Source organism: Ixodes scapularis, unplaced genomic scaffold, assembly GCF_016920785.2.
Source record: "Ixodes scapularis isolate PalLabHiFi unplaced genomic scaffold, ASM1692078v2 PGA_scaffold3__209_contigs__length_174095766, whole genome shotgun sequence".
Classification (NCBI taxonomy): domain Eukaryota; kingdom Metazoa; phylum Arthropoda; class Arachnida; order Ixodida; family Ixodidae; genus Ixodes; species Ixodes scapularis.
Genome location: NW_024609868.1, coordinates 7,507,439 through 7,523,583, shown reverse-complemented (window position 1 = coordinate 7,523,583; position 16,145 = coordinate 7,507,439). Strand labels below are relative to the sequence as shown.

At 46.3% G+C, this 16,145-nt stretch overlaps 1 protein-coding gene across 8 annotated transcripts in view; it reads right to left on the bottom strand.

Annotated features, from left to right (window-relative positions):
• Positions 1–503: 503 nt before the first annotated feature.
• Positions 504–16,145, bottom strand: part of LOC8042599 — a 213,463-nt gene continuing 197,821 nt past the window's right edge. For all 8 annotated transcript variants that reach the window (XM_029982550.4, XM_040220001.3, XM_040220003.3 and 5 more), the window contains 5 exons: positions 14,361–14,450; positions 11,643–11,780; positions 7,678–7,800; positions 4,720–4,869; positions 504–4,658 (listed from right to left, as the gene is read on the bottom strand). In XM_029982550.4, coding sequence (XP_029838410.2) covers positions 2,385–4,658; positions 4,720–4,869; positions 7,678–7,800; positions 11,643–11,780; positions 14,361–14,450 — 2,775 coding nt within the window. In that variant the 3' untranslated portion in view covers positions 504–2,384. The remainder of the gene's footprint in view (positions 4,659–4,719; positions 4,870–7,677; positions 7,801–11,642; positions 11,781–14,360; positions 14,451–16,145) is intronic.

Sequence of the window (16,145 nt, the reverse complement as noted above, 5' to 3'; positions counted from 1 at the left end):
ATTTCACTTTATAAAGTAATTCATTTGCCTTGAAAAAAAAATTTGAAGGATTTTAGGCGGAGGCAGCATTCGAACCTACAACCTATCTGTTACAATCCACACACGCTAAACGCTTGCACGGCTTGGGAACTTGGGATCGAGCAAAGATTTATATGTTTGGCTATCGTGCTCCAGTATTTTCTCCCTGCTCATGCCAAAGAAATATCTTTGCTGGATTGGAGTGCAATAAAATGAGTCCTGCTCGGCACATCTTTTCACTCTGCCCGCGTTACAATTAGCATTTAACTTTGGACTTTCTTTTTTTTTTTTACATGGAAGCAAAACCTTTCCATACTGGCTGTTCCTGCATCCATGTTCTGCTCTGCTTAGAACTCAAAATTCCATTTAGCACACCTGCAAGTTCAGATACACGATACATTTTGTTTTTCCTTCTAACATCAGAGCACCGCCGATTTATAGGAAAGGCGAATCATGTTGTTCTTGCTGGAGAAAACAACACACTGTCACAATGATGACATACATTTTATTGGAAAAACCCTTAATGAACAACCTCAGATGTGCCTGAATTTCATACACTTCTCAAGGGTCTTTATGAATAAATGTATATGTAACTGCATGATGCTAATCTGCTCAAAATGGTATACTTCTATTTACATATCTGTACAGAAATGCACTTCAATTAAAACATTCACAACACTGAACATAAAATGTCAAATGGCATGCATAACCAAAAAAAGGGGGCATAATCAACTAAAAAAACTAACAATGGTAAACTAAAATGGCAGTGGTGTATTTGTTGTAAAAATTAAAGCTTTGGCAATTCCGATTTTCGACAATTCATTTTTTTTTTTTCTTTCTGAATAATACTTTGGCGCATGTTGCTGAGAAAAACACATTCAGGGCTCAGAAAAGGGGACCCATTCGTAAATATAGCTTTTAAAAAATTTATAAACGTGCAGCACAAGTACACAACAATGTACCAAGGCCTTTTAAGTTGAGACGTTCTCGACTCCCACAGTGTCAAAACAACCGACAAATCCTATGAAACTAAGACCCTACGACACATGAATACAGTCGCAATCAAGGGCATCGTGATTCTGTGAGATGCATCTAATGGCCAGCCACTGAACAAGCATTAATCGCACAAAACCATCATAGTTTGCACATGCATTGCATAACTAAGGAGAGATGACCATAGGAATACTCTGTTAGGAATCTGAATGTACCATGAAGCAAGTGTTACCTTGCCAATGTATACGGTTGATGACTTTTGTACACAATGATACGATGTTTGCTTCACTCCTTGAACTGGTGCTTTTGTTTGCATCCATGTAATTTCGTTAGCCAGCTGAGAAAGCCCTCCACTTCACCAAAATGGCCTTATTTACAGTTTCTCGGGGATTTCATCCTTCATCAACATGTTCTTGGATTGTGTTTTCATAAGCGGTTCATGCAAGCTGGAAGCAGGGAACTCTACCCTTGTCCTCGTACCAGCACAAGCAGCTGTCTCTGCGATACTTTGAGTAGCAAATGGCTGCCTAACTTGCATAAGTGAATTCTTAAGTTGCAAGTGTACGGCACACATCTGTCATTAAGAATTACCATGGTTCTCCTATACTGTGTTGATGTCCCTCATACGTCACATGCACCGTACCTAATTTGCAACCGACAGCTGCAATCAAGTGCACAAAGCAACATTGTGAGATGCACTGAATAAAGAGAAGGCAGTTTTGACTTCAGCCCTTTTTCCTTAACCTAGCTGCATTTTTCTTAGCAGTTTCCCATAATTACACTTATTTCTTGGACTAAGTGATCATGATAACAGCCGATTGCTCCATTTTAATATTTGTAAATTTTGAAGGCACTCTGTCACACTGGTTATACAAGCATGTGCCTCGATTTTAAGTAAAGACCCAATTGACAATATTGCTGAAAACTGGAATTGAATCTAAAATTTGCAGACAGCATAGGGTGCAGAGGTTTAACTAAGAACTAAAATTAACTAACCAAAGAAAACCAAAACTGGTATGGAGACTAGCACTGCCAAGATAAAAGCTCGAAAAGAAAAATCAGCCATTCTTAACGGCTGCACCGCCATTACAGAATTCGGGCCATTCTTCAGAAGAATGCCAGGAAAAATATCTCTCACTCTCACGTCGCTTAATTTAGACAAACTCCGCATTAAGGGTAAACGTAAGATACAAATGTTACGTCGAAGCAGCCATTTCGAGCGTACAAGAACACTGCCACGACCACTCTACCAGGGCACCTCAGACCAGCCTAAGGCAAGAACGATGGCGCTACGACATGCACAAATGAAACGAAAAAGAATGCGGATCAACGGGCCAAATGCTGCCGCATGGAAGAAACGAGAAAAGCCACGACTAAAAACACTTCTGGTAAGGGTTGATGGCGAAGAACGACGGCAGGGACACGCGGGGGGGCACCTCCCACGGCTGGCCGACGTCTGCGGGAGCCGCGGGGAAGCCGCCACCCTCATCCAACCTGTCCACGGAGAGCTTGGCCTTCTTCTTGGAGGGCCGCTCCCCGTTGGCTCTTTCCAACTTGCGAACCTCCATCTTCTTCTCCCACTCCTCCTCCCCGTGATTCCGGAAGTTGAGGTTCTTGTGCTGGTAGAACACGAGGCTGATGCGGGTGGGGTTCTTGCGGTTGGGCCTCCGCAGAGCAGTCGTCGCATGCAGCTCGTGCTTGGCGCACTCGAAGAGCACCGACCCGTGAGTGAGCGCAATGGCGACGCCGCCAACCTCTTCGTCCTGGAAGGCGCTTTCGTTGTCCGAGTCCACCTCGTAGATCCCCTCGGAAGACTCTTCCGTGACGGGCGGTTCGAGAGGCGTCCTCGTGAAGCCCTCGTGACTAGCTGGCCGCTGAGAAGGGCGGCCCGTGGGGGCCGGAGCGCCGTAGAGCCCAGAGGCGGAGCCCCTCTGCGCGGCGTCTTCCATCATCACCGACTTGAACGTCTGCAGGTGACGCTCGAAACCGTTGAGGGCAGACTGTGCCGGGAGAAACGTGTTCTTGAACGGGGGAAGCACGCTGGCGGTGGCAGAGCGGTCCTGCTGCGGAGGCGTGGCCAGGCCGGGCGGAAGACGCGACGAAGAGGGAAGAGAAGGTCCTGCAAAGTGGCTGCCCGGGGGCGCGCGGAACGCATAGTCTTTCTGGGGCAGCGGCGGTGCTGCCGTCGGGAAGCACTGGGAGCGCGGCACGTAAAAGGAGTTTTGGAGAGCCGCACTGTTGTAGTCACGGTCGGAGGCCCAGGCCGCTCCGTCCATGTACGGCGCAAAGGCGGGCCCCTGACTGTGGCTCCTGGCCAGCGGAGAGTAGGACGGGTCGACCGGCACGCCGAAGGGACTCGTCGCGGCCGAGTAGTAAGAGGCTCGCAAGTGGAGCGGAGAGTCGATCCTGACGGGATTGAGGTCCGTGAGCCTCGGTGTGCTGGGAGGAGTCATGGGGGTGACGGGAGGACTGGGGTGAGATAAGAAGGCCTCGTGAGGAGACGGGAGGAAGCCGCCGGTCCTGGAGAGCCCGGGCACGCCGTAGCCGACGTTCCTCGTCAGGTGCGGCGAGACGGGCTGGGCAATGTAAGACTGGGGTGGAAGCATGACCCCCTGCGGCGAAGGCGCCTGGGAGATGTGGTTGAACGTGGGGTTGTTCATGGGTTGATGGTCGTAGTGCTGGATCGGCGCAGGCCTCCCCATGAAGGGCGGGTACACGCCGTGACCCCCACTAGGCCGGTTGACCTCCAGGTTCTGCAGGTGATGGTTTGAGACGGACGCCAAGTTCTGGAGGTGGTCTATCCCGTGAGTTTCCAGAGCGTGCCCTTCCTGACCGACGTGCTGAAGAGGGTTTGGGTAGGCATGGTACCTGTCGGTCATCCTGTAGCAGTTCATTGCGAGGTGATGGTCTTCAGGGGGACTCTCCGGAATGCCAGACACGAGCGGATTCTGCGAAAGAGTGCACAGGCCGGGGCTAGGCTGCCTGCCCTGATGCATGTAGCTGCCGCTGAAGTAATGGTTGCTGTAACTCAGGTCTTGCTGAGGTGGAAGATAGGACGGCTGAATCATGGGGCTGGGTGAACTCTGTATGCTTTTTCGCGCATGATGATGAGGTTTTTCTAGAGGACTCTGAAGTGTCGGTGATTGTAACTGTCCGAGATGTTTGCTGAACATTTCCGCCTCTTTACCCGCAGTGTTCCGGATGCAGGACTCGCCACCATACTCGTTTTTGACTACTACCTTTGTGTCCTCCCTCCCGGAAGCTCCTAAACAAGGACCCTGAGATTCAGCACTGCCATAGTCCTGCTTCTGCAAGCCAAGGTTCTCGCTCGGAGCCGCAGCAAACTGGCAAGACATTTGAGGAACAGCCTCATTCTTGACCTTGTTTCCGACCATTCCGCTGGAAGGAGACTGCACCATGGTGAGGTCCCTGGTGCTGTGGAAGGCCTGCTGAGAGTGAGATCGAAAGGGACTTGCTGGCATCTCGTATCTCAGGTGGCTGAGATCCGACTCATGCTTCATTTTGCTCATCCCTGATTTGTACTTGTCTTCGAAAGGAGATCTGCAATACGCCTGTGGCACTTCGAAGCTGGGGCTGAACACTGGTGATGGCATGGTTTGGGAAGCATACCCTTCATCTGTTTGGGCCTGGAAAGATGAGGAGAACATCTTAGCATTTCGATGCTGTGCACAAGGTCAGGTCTCTCACCTCAGAACTTGCAGACTGCTGAATTGAGTGCAGCGGCTCCTCGGTCACCTTTTCTTTCCTTCCACGCTTTTTGCAGGGCCCCAAGGGGACCTTTCTTATCCTGGACGTCGTGTGAAATTTCGACAAAACCTCGAGTGACCCATTCTTGATCTGCAGGGAGAAAGAGAAACGCTGATGTCTTGAATATAACCAAGGTTAGACTATACTTGAGGGCAACTTTGCGTGGCACTTCAGAAGAAATAAAGAGTGCGTGTGCACAGCTTTGATGGGTGCTCAAGATGCGCAAGTGCACGTGCGCCCATAGCCTGAACTGCATTAGCCACAGAAAGTTGTTTGCGAGTATATACAGAGTTCTTCACCAATGAATGGGAATAATTTTTAAAAAAGGCGCTTGAAATAATGGAATTATTTATTCGGGATAACTTCCTAGAGAGTGACGAAAATTGGGCTACGAGTATAAAGGGATAATCAACAAATTAGTTACCTAAAGGCTAAAATCCATAATTTTCGAAGCATATTCAGCTTAGCTGGCACAGTCGAACTAGAGAAGCGATGCCCATCATAAAGATATGCCATGCTGTTCCACGCCATGGCTGTTCCACGCTATTATCTGGCAAATTTAAAGCCGCGAGGAGACAAGATACCAAGATTGGGCACAAAAACGATGGAGGAACAATAATCACGCGTTCCAGGCCCCACAGTTCTGTCCCTTTCATTTCTAGTCGGCAACATCACGAGTGCCCAATGCCACTGTTCACCGCAATCCTGGCAGTGTTGCAGCGGCAAAGAGGGGTGCAGCAGACGCCCATTTCGCCATGGCTCGCTTTGTGGCAGCCGACGGAACCGAGAAAACCATGGGGTGGGACGTTGCGACAACAGCGACACTTGTATCAGCTCACCTTCTTTACCGGCACTTCTACAACCAGCCACCAGGTTCGCAATAACATGCGGCATTACACAGCGGTGTATTTTCTCGCGCATTGAAAGTGGTTTCACTTCGGGGCCACTTTCATTGTGTCGGTGGTATAGGAAGCCACACACACACCAGTCGGAGATACGGTGGAAGAGCCGTAACTCTAGCAGTGCCCACAATTCTTACTGACATTGCATGGCGTGGTAAGCGTTTCCTGCTTGGTTAGTGACCTGAGAGCTTTGAACATTTCGCGTCATTATTAAATTTGTTGCTTTGTAGTACTTCATTGCCTGGCTTCTACTGTTCCTGAGAAAAGAAACCGTGTTGTAGAAGACGCAGTGATGGGACAAGCGCTGCCACAGCCAGAACCTTGCAAACAGCGAGGCGGCTATTTACTGAGACCACCGGAACCTCCAGGTTTTAGTGGAATTGCCTCTCATTGCAGGTTTGAATTAAGATGCTGTCAAAAAATGAAAGATGTATACAAGTCTCTGCAATGCGAAACTAGAGCGCAGCTCTTGAGGAGGAAGATTGGAGGGTACGAAGGGGAGGGTATGCCCTCCTCCTTGTCCTCCTCTTCTTCTTCCCTCCTCGTCTCCTCCTGCCGCTGAATTTGTTCATGGGTGACATGATACGAAGTCGTGACGTCATTTTCCCTGCTAAATTTAGTGAGGAAACTGTAATGACCCATAATGCAATGCACACAATTACGCCAACGGCGAAGCCAACGTCGCTCAACTCGGAAACGGGAGCATAAGAGCTGCACTCTAAGATAGGTGTGTGATTACTGGGAACAGTATCTACCAGTGTGTCGAACCGAAAAAAATACGGGTTCGGTTACGGTTCAGGTTCAGGTAAATTTATTTTGTTCCGGTTCAGTTCCGCTTCGATTAATTCGATCCGCGAACCGGTTCGCGAACCGGTTAGGAAATTATAAATGACAAATTGCAACATCAAAATAAATTACAAATAAAACATCTGAAATCAGCACATACGAAACGGGATACATCGTAGTATAAGGCTCAGGAATTTCTACCAGGAATGGTTTCTTTATGTGCACTCAAAGGTTACCTCACCGACGATTACGCATTCGGACTTCATCTAATTGGGTCCGACGCAGTAGCTGTAAAATCCGCGACCTCCTTGCAAACCCATTTACAAGTAGAACTCGCTAACTATCCCGCCACCTCGGCGTGTAAGCAATTGAAGGAACAGTGGGAGAAAATACAGCTTTCTGTATTTGAACTAGCCTTCGGTAACTCAAATCAGACCCTTAAAGAAGTTTTCATTAAACAAGATACGGAATATGAAAAACAGTTCACCGAACGCAACGCCAGAAGGACGTAATAGGATAAATATTAAAGTAGAAGAGTTTGCTGTCTCACAAATATGTTAGCTTCTAAGTGCCTATACGAAACCGGATGGATTATTATCAAACTCCACAGCCTTTTCTTTTCTCATTCCGATGGAAGCAAGCTTCAAGAACTCGCGCGTTCTAGAAACATGTTATGAAATGAGCACACAGCAGCATTTAGGATTTACAAGATTGTAGGAAAATGAAATCCCGTGACGAGATTTTTTTTTTTTGCACAGCCTTCCAATTCTTTTTCTTTCGTGCAAGCCGCGACCAGCGCAATACTGGTTCCTATGTCAAGATTCATGGATGCAGCGTTTGTCAAGATTCATGGATGCAGCGTTTGACAAGATTCATGGATGCAGCGTTTATATTCCTAAGACTGAGTGGAGAAGAAAAATATGTAAGTGAGGTGTGTGTCAGTTGACGGCACTTAAAAACAAATGGCATTGATAGCACATTCATTCTCAACAGCGCGTGGCCGAACCGTTTTGACATGAGCCGGTAACCGTTATTTTTTTTCCGGTTCAGTTCCGGTTCGGGTTCATCGCGATAACAATATAACGGTTCGGGTTCGGGTTCAGTTCCGGAAAAAATACCGGTTGGGTTCCGGTGTTCGGTTCGGTTCCGGTTCGGCACCCTGGTATCTACGTAGTCTTACAACATGCGGAAAGGAGGGCATTGCACGCACCTTTTCGTGAAAGCCTTCTTTGCCACCCTGCTCGTCGGTCGCGTCGAGTATGTAGAGTGGAAGCACATGCAGCTGTTCGTCGTCGCCCTTGTCAAATCCTCGATGTCTCGTTAAGGTTACAACCTGCAACAGAGTTTAGTATTACGTTGGGTAACGCAAGAGCTGACCTGCCAATAAGACTAATTTAAAAGCAACACCTGTGTCATGCATAAATGCATGATGTAGCAGTTTTTTTGTTTTTTTTTTTCATATACGGTGGAACTTTATCTAAACATTCTTGGTTTATACATCCTCCCGGCTCTTACGTTCACAACTGTCGGTCCCAGTGAACTTCCATAGGGATATGTGTACCAATTTCCTGTTTGATGAGTCTGCTTTTCCAGTTCTTACAGCTAAAAAAAAAAAAACTTTTAGCCTTTCCACTTTGGTGAAGAAGGAGGACCAGCGAAGCTGTACTATGGTGGGAATAAGTAGTGGCTGGCTGCAGGTTGGCTAGCCAGAGTGGAAAGGCTCGAAAGGTTGCGCCATCTATGAGCGTTGGTGGCAAGCGGACAACCAGCCAACACAACACTTTGGACAGCTACTGCCATCTACGAGCGACGGCGGCCACCACAGTTTTGTGTCGACATCTCTTTGCGGGGAACACAATCCTGGGGAAACTAGCCCTTAACAGCTCCGCCGTAAAACTGCCACCTGACTAGTCGTAGGCAGAAACTATAGTTACTAGTAACACGTTACCGGTAATGTTACTTTTTTCAGTAACTTGTAACTAATGTGTTACTGTTTGGTGATAGTAACTGTAGCAGGGTTACTATTTCTTAAAGGACACATGCAAAGGAAAAAAACATTTTTTTTAAACGGCTTAGATGGAAAAAGGACGCCATAAAACAATTTTACAACGAAGAAAAAAATTTTTTAGAGCTATATTTACGGCGCAAAACGAATTTGTAGTTGGCGCCCGCGGGCACCGCGGAAAAGTGGTCCGTATTTATCACGTGACTGGTCCTTATTTATCCCGTGGTGCTTGCGTTCTTTCGGAAGCTTCCTATGGCCTCTAAAAGTAACTTATTCATCTTTGTTTGAAGTATAACAAAATCTAAGATGAATAAGTAACTTTTAGAGCCCAAAGGAAACTCCTGAAAAAGCGCAAGCAGACGCGATAGACCTGTGCGCCGGTCAGACGACGGCGGCGGCGCCCCGAAGCAGACAAACTTTTGCGGCGGCGGCAACGGCGGCGTGGAGAAACGCGTTGAAGCGGCGTTCGCACAACGCTCAGCGTGCGCCGGCGACGCAGCGCGGCGGCACGCGGGCCTACCACGTGACCAGCGGCGGCTCCCGCGAGCGCCAACTACAAATTCGTTTAGCGCCATAAATATAGCTCTAAAATGTTTTTTTTTTTTTTCGTTGTAAAATTGTTTTATGACATCCTTTTTCCATCTAAGCTGTCTAAAAAAAATGTTTTTTTCCTTTGCATGTGTCCTTTAAAGTAACTCTAAGGAGTAACGTTACTGCAGTTACTTTTCAGGTACCTGTGTAAAAAGATTGCAAATATGACCACCAAATCATTTCACAACTCTGAAGAGAGGGCATAGCAAGAAACTGCTGCAAAGATCGCCTAAAAAAAAAATCAAAAATGTTTTTCCAACTGGTGGGATGAGGACAATCGTGTCCGTACCATCATTCACAGCGCGCAGAGATGGAACAATGCGCGGCATCCCCAAAGCATTTCCGTTCGACCAAGGACACAAAAAGAAGAAGTGCGGGTGCATTTCGCAGAGGACAGCCTCTGGTGACTGTTTGCCCAAGCACTCCGGAAGAGCAACGCAAACTCCCGAAGAGCAACGCGCCTACAAAGAGCAACGGCAACAAGAATATCAGCGGCGGCGGCAGGCGGCGTGTGTGTGTGTGTGTGCATACCTTTCGTCACAATGACCACTAATCAACACAATAAATGTGTTCGTACCTTTGCTCAAAAATTCTGTGTCACGTCTGTGACGTCTGATAAACAGCTTCGCTGGTCAGTGGAATGGCTCCCAATTTTTACTTTATTAAATATATATGTCACACTGTAGCAAAATGCTGATTGGGTAGCCTTCTGCCCAATCAGCATAAAAATCGCCTGGCAAAAAATTAAAAAATAATGTTGGGGTGTATCAGTGCCCCTTCAAGGGCAACACTTTGCAGAGGTTTCAAGCTCATGGGCTGTTGTCGCGACTATGGAAAAAGCCTTCTTCTCTCCCCTCTTGGCGCGTGGAGAGGCAAGTCGGGTTTTCCTGTTGGCCACGCAGCGCAGAGAGAAAAGAGACAGGAGCCTTGGCATTCCGCCAGTAACGATGCAACAAAGGGGGAGTATTCGTGTTGTGTACTCGTGTTACAGGAAATCCCACTTTAGCAGTATCCAGCTCCTATGCGTAATGTTGGATAATTTTAAAAACTTCCATCACGCTTACCCGATTACTTTACGGATCCCCTAGCACTCGTGGCGACCATCAGTGGCCTTCATGACGCCAACCGCAACCGCTATGAAAATTTACCACGTCGCACCTCCGTCTTTGGGTATGTGACGGCGCCACTCCACCCGCATTGCGCGACTGTGCTACAGCTATTGCTTTTGTTTCTTCAAACCTTGTGGACGAAAAATATTATTTACCTCGAGTAACTTAACTATAACACGGTAACTTTTTAGCGATAACAAGCTCATGACTGCACCCGACGTGCTTTGTTGGGCCGGCGCTGCTCCCTTCCCATCGTTACGCTCCCTTCATTTTTCAGCTCTTTGCCTCTCCGAGTCGTGCTTCTTGTCATTCTTGCTCGGGCAGGCACAACCTCTTACTAGGCTTGAAAGGGATTCTGGCTTTTGCAATAGCTCGCCTACCTTGCTAGGTATCTCTTTCTCCGACATGCGCCTGCGTGCACGGTTTTGTTGCGCTGGTTTTCTAGGTTCTGCTAGTTTCATTTTGTGTGGCGTTTAGAGCTGGTAATCGTGCACTGCACACAGTGCAGGTGCCTCAAGATTTTTCCTTTTGCACTGGCATGCCCGTCTATGTTTACCGCTTCGCAACAGTGTGCTAGGGGCAGCAGCTGACGCGAGGAGCATCTGCACAGGCTCAATAGACTTGGGCGATTTGCTCAATCTTATTGGTCAACATTCTTTGATTAAAATTATAGACAAACCTCTAGTTAAAAAAAAAGCATGAAAAAAAATGCTTGGCCTATATTTCAATAAATGTGGTACTAGTTCCCCACACCCGTGAAAGTCCATGAAAATTAATTGCTGAGTGAGAATTGCTTCCTATCATGGCTGTAGACTGCAAAAGCTTTATCGTTTTTTTTTTGTATCATACTGTTTTATCGCAGACTCCTGAAAAATGTATCAAAGAACTTCTACTGCATGTCGTACAGTGTCTTGTCGTAGTTTGTGTGTCATCGTAAAATTTTATTTTGCCTTTTTATTTTATTTGTAACTGTCATTTGTAACTGTCAAGGGTGTATGGTCGGGGGTGGGTAAACAGAAAGAACAGGAATAAGCGAAGTAATCTGCAGCAAGAAGATACGAGGTTTAGCTAGTCAAATTCTGGCCGGGCAACGAGGCAGTTGAGTTGTATGACCTGGGCTATAAACTGGGTTATGCAGTACCGCCTTGCCGTCTTAGGATATCTTGGTGCCCAATACCAGCAGCCGTGATACCTGTGTTTCAGTTCGGTTTTGACAGTCAGTGATAAATTACACCATAGAATATCCCCAACTTAAACTCTTCTCGTGCGCCCTATTGTACTCAATGTCAGTGTAAAATTTACAAAATTATCCGACACAGGCCACACAGTATGCCTGTACTTGTGACTTTGGCTCAATCCCATAATACAGAGATCCTTAATACTGACGAAAAACAAATTCTAGTTCCCACAACATGGAGAATACAGGCTCATAAAGAGATCAGAGGACAAAAGTGCTCGCATATCACTTACAACTGTACAGCCGTTATTCATGTTGTGCAGGTCCTTGTGCGCATGGGCACAGAAGTCCACACACGCCGTGACCCCAGAAAAGGGTCTTCCCTGCTTCAACCCTAGCCTGCAGGATATCCCTTCATTCTCAAACTCGGTCTGAAAAGACAAACACGAGCATACATTATTAAAAGTTCCGCTCAATTGAAAGGGGCATACCTGCCATCCTGTGGACTTTCAAAATCGTAGAACTCCCGTGGCCGCGCGGGGGGGGAGGGTTTGCGCGAAGTGATGTGCAGCTTAATGTCAGCCTTGCCACCGTGCGAAACGCTTACATCACACGTGCACGTGCTACAGAATCCAAACTTCTCTTCCTTTTTGGACGGAACGAAGCACAGGAATTCCGATGTTAAGGACTTCAGGAACACCTGAAGGTACCTCGTTTGAGGTTTGGAGTTCGCCACTGCGTCGCGAAGCCACCATGACTAGGGGAATGCTACGATTACACGTGCAACAAACAAACACAGACGCCGGACTGCTCGCCTCGAAACTGGCCGTAACAGAGGCCCAACCATGTCCGAACACGCCGAACTAACGTGCGCCGCCGAACACACAAACTTTGGGCTTTGGATTGGTTTTGGATCCGTGGCCACCGGATAGACGGATAGTAAAAACGACGACGCTGCCTTGGACGGTACTTATCGCCCTTTTGTGGTGGTGCAAAGTATCACCAGCAATAAATTTACAACATAAATGTAAAAAAAAAAAAAATTATTTAATTTTTTTTTTGTAAAATTTGAAGCAAGATTCGTAAAATCGTAAAATTAGTCCCAATTCCTACATTTTACGAAAAATTCGAAAGAGTTGGCAGGTATGAAGGGGTACCAGCTTAAAGGCCGACCTACAAAATCGTCTTCTGCCGGGAAAAAAATCGGTTCCCAGTTTCCCTCTATTTCTTCTTGCACTCTTCTCCCTTCTTCTCCCGACAGGAGGGAGTCTTTGCGCTACCCCCCAAAGAGAAAAGGAGGGTTTCCCTTTTCCCCGAATGGAGAGGAAGAACTGAAGTGAAGTTTCCTCCTTTCTGGCTGTTTGTCAGCCTTTAAAGGGGCCATGAAATTAATTTTGGGCAGGGACAAATGAATTTAGACTGGGATTTTACTAATAGCGTTCCATTTAGTGCGCCAGAAGAAAGAAGGTAGGAAGTCGAAAGCCTGCTTTTGGTACGAAAGCTCTCCGCCTTTTCACTGTGATACATCCGCGCTACCCAAAGCACGTCACCCTGCCCCAAAGCACGTCACACGACACCCAACCTCACTATGTTCCGTTCACCCCTAAATACAGTACAGTGAGAGCTACACACTTGCCAGACCAATCAGCCGCCTCTCTTTCATCACCTGACCTCATTCACTATGTGTGGGTATGCACGAGGGAGTGTGATTACATGGCAAAAGATAGAAGTGTGGCTGGCCCAACGAGCACGTAGCTTCCGCAGCCACGGGCACTAATGGGGGAGGGGGGGAAGCAACTTTTGTATGAATTTGGAGCGACGGGCTAGTTTTTTAGGGGGAGAATGTCGACGTCTAGGTACACAAACAAGGGTCAGAGTGAGAGGGGAGTTCCTCCTTTCCCTTTTCTTGAGCTGTTTGGTAATGCTGCACGACTTGTGAGTTGAGGAGGAAAGCTAAGAAGGAAGAAGTTGAAAAATCATATCATGGCCCCTTTGAGCTCTGAAGTTGTTTTCCATCAAACAATTTAAAAACTGCAAGGTGACATTTTTAACAATTTTCTGGATGTCCGATTGCAGACTTTGCGTCCGTGTGATTCAGCTGACATCTTATAGTCATGTCAGATACTGTAAACGACTTAATTTTCGCGGGCTCAATATTTTGCGAATCTTGTGAAGTGAGTTTTGGCAATACGTTTCAGGCACAAACTTTTGCGATTTTGGAGTGATATGCTATGTATTCGTTACCATGGTGTGACATATTCGTGGGACTAATTATTAACAAAATTTTCCTTGCAAAAAAACAAAAATGAGGTTTTCACAAAAATGAAGTTGTTTACAGTATATTAGTCGTGCTAAAGATATTGTAAACAACCTAAATTTCGTGGGGACATAACATTCACAAATTTCGCGACTTAGGGAGAATATATAAAGATTAGTCACGCAAATGTATTACCCTGCCGTAACAAATACATAGCTCTCAATCTTTATCACAAAATTTTGTGCCCACAAAGTTATCTTAAAATCGACAATTTGCAAAGTTTACGAAATAGCGAGCAAATGAATATAAACTTGCTTACAGTATACTAAACATATTCTCAGTTACCAATGAACGATTTACAGCTGAGAAACACTTTGCATAGAAAGTCAAAATTTGAGATGTTCCGTAGTCATATTTGGTCCCAGAAAATGCAAGTGACCTTAACCAACTTTCATTGCATAATGCACAATGCTTGATATTGTCCTAAAAAACTTGCAATTCACTACAAAAGTGTCGGAACGGATAATGGACGCAAAGAGCAGAGGCAATCAACAGTGTGGAAAGTACTTAACAGCTGCTAACAGTCTCATGATTTTTAATATTCGAGATTTCTGTTGACTCCAAAACCGGGCTTTTAAGAAACAAACAAACAAAAAAAATACCTTGAAGAAAAATGGCAGAAAAAAACTTTCCAATCAGTATGACAAAGGAAAGGAACTACTCTGGGGCATCTGAACTGGGTAAGAAAATGCACCTGGTTTTTGTAGGATTCCGGAGCCACCCTTGCATACAGCGGTGCCATTTCAGTGGCGAGCATCTGCATTTTGTCTTCAAGCTCTTGCTCCTGTTATTCCAGAGAAAAAAAAAAACTTAGTTAGTATGTGCCACAATATACCTGGCATGCTTCCATACCAATTCAAATACCCACTCCAATCTTTATTTCGATGTTGGTCGACGTTGCAGCGCACTCAAAAAACTGTCACTCATGCTTTCACACACACACAAGGAACAAACCTCTCACACAGTGCTCACTACCAACATTGTATTGCTTAACTTCAGCTTCAATTTGAGACAATCTTCAAATAAAAAAAGACAAAAAATAAAAGGCAAAAAATTCTCTTCTATTGCTTAGGTAAATTTGCAGCTATATAATAAATCTCCTTTTGTGACAATATTATGGATGGCGTACTAACACACTTGTCCTTTAGTTGTATGACTAGAGGACAGCGGGACGGCCGTCTGGCCGTCCTACCGTTACCCATGTCACAGCCACCGTTGTTGTCTCACTCTCATCACTTGTGATTATTGTCTCTCAGAGTATCGTTCACACTACCTGCACAGACCGATGCCGCAGTTGTGCAGATTTTGTCGAACGTCATAGCCACCAAAACGTGGTGAAGAGTGCGGCGCAGACGACACTTGCGCCTGGCACACGCCTGCCCCAACAATGGCTTGCCGGTCCGCCCCAATCCCGCCCGTAGTTGCGCAGAGGATCACGTGACATTTCGTACCACTTGACAGCCATGATTCTGACGGCCCGAGGCCAATGTTGCCAGATGGAGCCAAAGTTTCGGTTTCTGCTCATGTTCAAAGTAAGATTTAACAATATACATCCCAGTTTTCACGAAGCAAGTGACGTCGTGCTTTATATTAGTGCTTTTTAATGTAAAATCACTCATTATCCCAAAATTTTTGGAATTGAGCAGAGTTGCCCTTTAAAGTGGTTCAACCGCTGAGGAAGCTTGTCTTGCATGACAACAGGGACAAACAGTCCTCTGAAAACCGCTTAGTATTTCTAATGTCTCACTTACAAAAAGGGCGGCCCACCAAAACACTATAGTTTATAATAAAAGCTAGTTCCCTCGTGTTATGTACCGACATTGGTATACTTCATGGTATGCTCGCGATAATCCAAACTTGGATATTTCATACTTTAGGTTAATTCAAACGAATTTCAAAACTTGGGTTGTCCCACTATGTTTTTAATGTATTTAGAAGCCACTTAATTCAAACAGTATTTTCGTGTAATTCATACTATTTGTTCTCGCGACCCCATTGGGCTCACCTCTTACTAAGCATCGGTGCACAGCCGAGAAGCAACACCAGCGGAGCTAGCTTCCGCTGCTGTTGCTTCTCCAAAGTGTGCCAGTGCTCAGTAAGAAGTGTGCTCAACAGGGCTAATAGTCCACAATAGACAATGTTCTTGCTGGAAGAACAAACTTAATTTTGTTTTAGGAGTCATGGGCTATCTAAACACTCTACGATACACAAAACTTTTGAGGAATGGGTGGACAAGCGGGATGCCAGTCTCTCTTCCCCACCCCTCCTTCCCTCCCTGGCGGGTGCTCTCCTCTCTCCCCACCCTTTCTGCTGGGACTCCTCTTTCCATCCTTCTCCGCGGGACCGTTCACTCCCCGCTCTTTTCCTCCTTTCGCGGGAAACCTTTTCCCTTCACCCCCGAGAATTCCACGGCTCGGATGCTTGTCGGTCTTAAACTCCGTACATTGCAAGTAGAAAGATGTGTTGTTTTATTCGTCCT